We start from the raw sequence: 7,796 nt of genomic DNA on the forward strand, positions 1-7,796 counted from the left end.
GAGCCATTGCAAAATGCTTTTCTGTTTTATTCATTTTTAATAAAATTGTAGTACCATCTTAATTATTAATTTTATTTCCCTCATCCAGATTTTAAAACATAATTTCTATATCCCTGACCACAACCAGTATTATAATAAAACACAACACTGTCACATGTGCATCCTCTAAACTTAGGGAGCAATGCTAGAACATTCTTGGGTTACCCAAACTGCCTTTGGAACAAAACAAATATCATTTTCCAAGATAGAATATCATTTTTGTGAATTCCTGTTTTATTAAGCCTTTTGAATCAAGAATGGATTTCCCATTTTGTCTGGTGGCTCTTTAGGTTAGAGGATTATCATGATTCTATTCCATAAGACACATTAATGTGATGATTTAAACATATTGCCTTATAATGGAATATTCCTGAATTATTAAAATAGATACCACGTCATCATGCTGAGCCTTTTAAAATGCACTTTTGTATTTGTGTTAATGTTTTATTCAGGATTTTGTATCATTTGCACAAATGAGGGTGTTTTTTTGCAATATCATTTCTATGTAATATTTGTTTATGTTTGAATTGGATGCTATGTTCATGACAAACAGGATACCATGGAGAATTTTGAGGAGCAGTGGGAGGGTCTGTGCTGGATTTGGTGCTTGTTATAATTTGAATAAAAAATTCATCCCTTCCCAGAGTTTATGGATTAGGGACTTGGTCCCCATCCAACGGTCCTATTATGGGAAGAAAACATTAAATGGGACCTGGCTGGAAGAAGTGGGTTCCTTAAGGAGAGTTCTGTAGGACAGTTTGTTCCTAGGCTGTTAGCATCCTAGGCTGTTACAGTGACACAAAACAGTGCTTTACTGATGGTAAAAGTTGTCCTGTGACAATTTTCTCTATTTTACCATACAAATTTTCTTTCTTAGATTCCTTTTAACCTCATCTAGGTCATCTCAGAAACGACATGTTCTCTAGGGAAAAAAAGCCTTCTTACCATTCCCTCATTCTGTTTACACAGATTTAAGTAGTATTTTACAATTAAAATATCTGCTCTTTCTACTGGTATCCTTTCCTCCCATTTTCAAATGTCTATTTGTGCCTAAGGTCCTCAGTTTCTGTTCTTTTTTTTTAATTGCTCTATGTATTTATTATCTATAGTTAATGCAGTAAGAGGGGTCAAAAAGCTTGCAGGCTACACAATTTCACAAGAAGCATTGTAGGGAAAGAGAAGGGCTGAGATTTATCAACTGTATCTTAGGGTCTTGGTGGACGCATTCCTGGGGGAGGTGGGCCTCTAATTCCTGGTGGAGGGGGTCTCATTCCTGGAGGGGGCATGCCTATAGGTGTCCCTCGAGCAGGGAGAAGGCCAATTGGTGGACCCATGGGTGGTCTCATACCAGGTGGAGGAGCCATAATGCCTAGAGGTGGAGTTGCTCTGCCTACAGGTGGAGGTGGTGTTCCCCGTCCTGGTGGGTACTGAGTTGGGGCTCCTGCAATGCTAGCAGTAGCAGCAACAGAAGCAGCTGCAACAGTGCCTCTTCCCTGTGGGGTCATGACCTGCTGGGATGGGCCTCCAACTCCTCGGACAGGGCCTGCTAATTCAGCAGGCGCTTGGGGAATAGGTACACCTGCTGGTACTCCTCTGCCAGCTGCTCTTCCAACCCCAGGGCCACCTGCAACGCCAGCAAGTGGCACACGAGCAATGCCAGTATCTTTAGGAGGTGGACCCTCCACAGTCATGGAAACCAGGTTCTCCCCACATAGCAAGACCAGACCCAAAACCCGTTTTTCTTGACGTTCTGGCTGTTTTGCATTCTTTGGCTTGATCTTCCTGAACTCATCACAATCACAGAGGATCAAATTCATATGCTTGTCAAAAGCCTTAAATGTGCCAATGAAGATTCTTCCATCTTGCAGGATACATCTCATTCTATAGTCAATATGCTGCAGCATCTTGCTACTCTTACCCACAGTCATGATTGCCGTTCCACAATAGCCGTTGTCAACACTAAATTTTCAAGATCCTTAATACTTGGGAGAGGGCTATAAATAAAGGTTGGATGCAGGCTATTAACACACAGTGTAAGCGTGACCAAAGTTTCACAAACAGTGGATGGGTCCTGTTTTCCTTGACTTCCACCATCTTGAAGTTCCAACACTGCTTTAACCACCTCTTGGTGTCTCAGCTAAGAACGCCTGACTCAGTTCTGCCTGGAAATCCACCACAGGAACGTGCTGTTGCTGAGAACGTAGTGGGTACAAGTGACACTCTTGGTTGCTCAGTGAGGCTGTCCTTCTACGTTTGACCTGGACCTCGACCTCTGGCACGTGCTGTTCAGTAGTTCTTCTCAAGTGTAAGCGATCCCTTCCTCTCTCCATTGCGTTGCAAGTCACTCCTCAGAACCAAGCGCCTGGCATCTCCAGCTCCCTCTCCTCTCTGCGCCAGACTTGCCGCAATGGCATCAGTTTCTGTTCTTAATCAGGTTAATATGAAACCTGTTTATTACTAACATTAATACCTAAGGTGGTTATTGACCAGTTTTTTTTCTTTGCCTTTTCCAAAACCATCAGTTACCTCTTTGGTTTTGGTGGTAGAATTTGAACACTGAATGCTCTCCTGAATGATGCTTTCCCCATGCCCTGCAAAGTCTGATGAGTAGTTTCCACAGCAATAGTTGTAGACTTCACATGCTTCCAGTGTGTCAGCGCTCTGTGATACCATAGCAATTTAAGAGACTATAGCTGTGTAAGAAAACTAAATGGTTTTAATATTTTGCTTATCTCTGGATGTATTTATCATCAAAGGCATCTATTTGTTTTTTTGCTTTGTTTTGTTTTGGTTTTTTGCCATTTTCTAAAGTTTGCTGATGGAACAGAATTTGGTCAAATTTATTGAATGTTTCCAGACCAGTTTTTAATGTTCAGTGTATAAAGTTTACTGTATCAACTGGAGCTGCCTCATCATTTTATTTGGCTTTCCTATAATGCTGTATAAATTTTGCTTCTCAACTTACTAAACTGAAACCTATTCACATGAACAGCAGTTTTTCTAGAGAAGCACATAGCCCTAGAGATGTCCTAGATGATATGTAAAGGAATCTAAACAGGGAAATTTGGGTGTAGTCACATGTTCACATATGAGAGGAAAATCTCAGATATTGTCACCTGCCCTCCTTTGTGAGACGGGATTCATCATTATCCTGGAACATCATCTAGACCAGGCTAGCTGTTTGAAAACTGCCAAAAAATCTACCTGTCTTTCCCATGCTCACACACTGACTTTTTGCATAGGTTCTGGGAATCTGAACTCAGGTTCTCAGACTTAAGCAACAAGCATTTTATCCAATTAAATCATTATGTTTTAATTTTACTAAGCTAACTCATTATTATTAGTTAACTGAATTCTGGATATTGTTCCTGCTTTTCAAATATAAAATACAGACAGAGATGTTAGTATGTCCCAAGAATCCATAAAAAAGCCTGTCCTTTTAAATCAGATAAATCTCAACGTGAGTATTACCTCTAATTTATGGGGCCAATCTGCAACCTCTAAATGAAGAACAGGGGCCTGCATGCAGAAGGAATGCCTTTTGCAAGAAGGCCAGTTGGAACTAGTCACCAGAACCTCTGTTGGGCCAGTCACAGGGAATTCTGACCCTCTTGTTGGCTTCTGGACTTTCCAGTTATTCTAAAATGACTCCTAGGTGGTCTGCAAGAAGCAGGCATGGCAGTTTCTATTGGGTTCTCTAGTGGAGTTCATCACTGTATCTGTCACAATATAATGAAGTAGTGTGTTGTGTGCCCAAAACAGTGGTTTTCATTTCACCAGAAAGTGCCAACTCTGCATATAAATGAATAAACTAAGAGGTCTCCTTTCGGGGTTCCCATGTTAATGAGAAGGGTCACAGTCAAGCATGTGCTTACTTAGGAAATAAACACGAGCATCCATTCAGCTTCTGCTTTGTTCAGACACTTGATAGGAATATGTCAGTCTTCGTAATAATAGCATAAAGTATTATAATTGTGTCTGCTTGACATAGAATGTTCTCTCCTTTTCTCTCATCCTTGTTTCAAGTTTCCTTTCTTTCGCAGTTGATTTTTGTCTCACCATATTTTGTGCTCCTGTGACAGAATTTCACAGACCCAGTTATTGCCATGATTGGAAGTGTCTTAGCTTCCATTCCCTCAGTCTGATAATCTGATATCAATCAGATATCATAATATGGAAGATTCATTTGGAAAAGTGCTTGCCTCCTAAGCAGGAAGATCTGAGTTTGATCCCCAGAACCTACATTTAATTATATTTTAAAAACAAGTTTGGGCATGATAGTGAAAACTTATACTTCCAGCTCTGGTGGAGACAAATAGGTCTCTGCGGTTCACTGGCCAGCTAGCCTAGTCAACTTTGCAAGTACCAGGATAGTGCATTTCTTGTCTGAAAATAAAGATGGTGGAAAGTGCCTGAGGAACAACTGAAGGTTGAATTTTTTATTAGCTTACATACATACATACATACATACATACATACATACATACATACACAGAGAGAGAGGCAGAGACAGAAACAGACAGAGAGAAAAAGAGAGAGAATACAGAGAGAGAGAGAGACAGAGAGAGACAGAGAGACAGAGAGAGACAGAGAGACAGAGACAGAGAGAGACAGAGAGAGAGACAGAGACAGACAGAGAGAGAGAGAGAGACAGAGACAGACAGAAAGATACAGAGACAGACAGAGAGACAAAAAGAGAGACAACAACCCCAGCATCCATCAAAGGCCTTCCTGGTATTTCATAATTTTATAATACAACAGAAGTCATTCTAAGATGGAATGAAGGAAATGGCGGGAAGGGTGAGAGGGAGAGAGAGAAGCAGAGGAAGCAAAGGTAGGAGGGAGGAAGAAAAAGGAAGAGGGAGAGGGAAGGAGGGAGAGAGAATGCTCCTGATATAAGGATAAAACATTAGTTAAAACATAAAGTGTTCTGAGATGCTCTCCCATCACCATACTCAGGTAAATATAAAGCCTTCTATGGGTTAAGGAGATGAATGAGCAGGAAAAGGCACCTGGCACCAAGCCTGAGAACCTGAATTCAAGCCCCTCTCAAGAGAGAACAGAAAGTAGAAGGAGAGAACAGATTCCTGAAAGTTGTCTTCTAACTGCCATGCAAGTATGACATGAATGTGCTTTCTCCCAAAAAAAACTAATTAAATTCTAAATGTGACTTAAAATGTTTCGAATGACCTCCTGTGTAGCTTTTAAAGATTCCTGTAGTTCATCTTTATTTTAAAAAAATATAATAAAAAGGCCTTTCTGGTACAGCAACCCTCTGTTGACTATAAGGAAAGAAATGTGTCTCTTCAAGGCTCACATTTGCCTATTGTGGAAGTTACAAGCAAACATAGAAGAAGCACACAGCGTGTTTAAAACAATGGCCCTTGTAGGTAGAGAATGAATATTTAGAATGAAAAGGGACTTTTGGATTCTTCCTTTTTATGTCCAAAGAGTAGAATATGAATACTACTCTTTGAAAACTATTATGTCACTTTTTATGGGACATGAAGGATAAATCAGAGTGGAATTGGAATCTAGGAGCAGAGGCATGATTGAAGGAGAGTACTACCCAGGAAAGGGAATAAGTGCTAAGCCCAGCACCAGCCACATGTGACACAGAGACAGATGTCTCTGGAGCACATCAATCTTGAGCTGTGCTGGATGCATATTAATAAGGTTTCAAAGAATTGACAAATCTTTTTGTCATAACTAGGACCATATTTTAGCTTGGTTTAAAAATAAAACCTACAATTTTGGGTACCATGTTGTCTCTGTTTTTTAGGTAAGAAATTTACAAAAGAGAATTATAATAATTCTGATACAGAAAAAAAATTAAAAAAACACTTACTGAGCTCATAGTAGGTGCAGGCATGGGATACAGTTAGACAAGAATGCCATCCCATCATATCTTCTTGGGAAACTTCAGTGCAAAATAGTGAGTCCCATTTCATAGAAAAAGGAACTAAAGTCAAGGGAAAAAAATCACAACATTTGACAAAGTTTTCCGATCCAGAAGGAAAGTAGAAAAAGAAAAATGCCAATCTCACATGACTAACTCCAAAGATTGTACACTAAGATAACATAGATGCAAAGAATAAATGTGAAGATAATTAGCTGCTGTCCATAAGGTAGCCCATTCCATCACTAAGCCCCAAGCCAGTCTATGACACCCTACCCCTGTCTTCCATGAATGGTCTTGTTCTATATGTGAGTCAACTTAAATATTGGAATTTAATACTTTATAAATTATTTATTCCAATAAGCTTTTATTATATGAGAAATATATATATATATATATAATGTTTTGATCAAATCTACTCCCCATTTTCTCTCCTCTAATTCTTCATCTATATTCTCCATTTCTTCTTATTTTTAAGGTGGGGACAGGCACCACTACTATTACTCTTCAGCCCCAGGGACGCAGGCTCAGATTGTCTACAAAGAACAGGAAGAGCTGTTCATGTGCCTAGAGGAAGGTACATGGGATTGGAGTTCAACTGGCTTAACAGTGGTGCCATAATTTTCATAGGAACTTCTTTCAGTATTTGAATGGAGCTGGGACACTCTATGGAGTCAGTACTGCCCATTTGAAAGTGCCATGTCATGATCTCACACCTCTGGGCACTCTTTTCCTTTTCCCTCATCTGTGGTATTCTTCATGAACTATCTCCAGGAGCTGAGATGTCATATCCAGTTGGTGATGTAAGTCTAACATTTCACTTAGTTCCTAGCCAGTGACTTTATGTCCGATTTTAAATCCTCATTTGCATTGTAAATGGTTGCTCTTGCTTCTGTTCCCACCATATCCCCAGAAATTGTCCCTAAGACAGTGGTCTGGCTACTGTCTATGTTTCTGTGGCTTTGACTTCTGTCTTCTGCATGAAAACTTTCCTATCTAGTTCTCAATATCAGGAGGTTCTGAGGACCATCATTATTATCCAGAGTGGAATTGGAGAACACTTACTGAGAAGCAATCAAATGAATGCAGGTCTCAGAACTCAGGCACTTGGGGGCACTGGAACCATTCTCCAGTCCTCTGCTCTTCTCAAGGCTGCATCTTTGCACTCTTAGAAAGAAGCAGCATGTCTCTATCATTCTATTTGGGGATAAGAGACTAAATTTGAAGGTGGTGGGATAGTAAGTCAGGACCTGCTGTTGCTATCCATGGGAAGTTTATGTTGTATTTAATGTTATATCGTATGATATTAACTCATACACAATGGCTCTGGTGGTTTTCTGAGTCCTTGGTTTTTGCCCCGGAGAGATAAAGATATTTTGTCCCAGTGCGGTGTGAGAGACAAGCAGGAACAACAACAAAAACCATCTTCTTGCTACTACTATTGCCCAAGTCTTCAGACCCTGATACCATTTTCAACACAAAGGCATGTAGATTCAACACTGTATACTCTCAAGTCTCCAGAGGGAGTTAGTTCTATGGAGATATCTTTTTGTTTGTTTGTTTGTTTGTTTTTATTTAAACATAACTACGTCATTTCTCCTTTCCTCCTTCAACACTTCCCATAACCCTCTTTGTTTCCTCTCTCTAATGACCTCTGTTTCTTTAATTATTGTTTTATAAACAAACGCACGCACACAAACACACACACACACAGGAACAAGTGACTATGTGACACCCATCCCTAGCTGATACATCTACAATACAATTCCAGCATTCCAGTTCCTAAGGCTTGTGGATCATAGCAAAAGATGTGTGTGTGTGTGTGTGTGTGTGTGTGTGTGTGTGTGTGTGTGTGTGT

At 40.0% G+C, this 7,796-nt stretch overlaps 1 protein-coding gene and 1 pseudogene across 2 annotated transcripts; both read right to left on the reverse strand.

Annotated features, from left to right (window-relative positions):
- Window positions 1-1,120: 1,120 nt before the first annotated feature.
- LOC114625890 lies at window positions 1,121-2,453 on the reverse strand (annotated as a pseudogene). Its single transcript, XR_003712148.1, has one exon. The product of XR_003712148.1 is annotated as a small nuclear ribonucleoprotein-associated protein N pseudogene (transcript).
- Window positions 1,121-2,453, reverse strand: LOC114625891 (SNRPN upstream reading frame protein). Its single transcript, XM_028773268.1, has one exon. It carries the CDS (start codon window positions 2,367-2,369, stop codon window positions 2,154-2,156), a length of 216 nt encoding a protein of 71 aa, XP_028629101.1. The 5' UTR covers window positions 2,370-2,453; the 3' UTR covers window positions 1,121-2,153.
- Window positions 2,454-7,796: the final 5,343 nt, after the last annotated feature.

The sequence above is a fragment of the Grammomys surdaster genome, unplaced genomic scaffold, assembly GCF_004785775.1.
Source record: "Grammomys surdaster isolate TR1022 unplaced genomic scaffold, NIH_TR_1.0 224, whole genome shotgun sequence".
Classification (NCBI taxonomy): Eukaryota; Metazoa; Chordata; class Mammalia; order Rodentia; family Muridae; genus Grammomys; species Grammomys surdaster.

Excerpts from the sequence above, each read along its gene's own strand:
- LOC114625891 (XM_028773268.1), bottom strand. The coding sequence starts at position 2,369 with ATGGAGAGAGGAAGGGATCGCTTACACTTGAGAAGAACTACTGAACAG.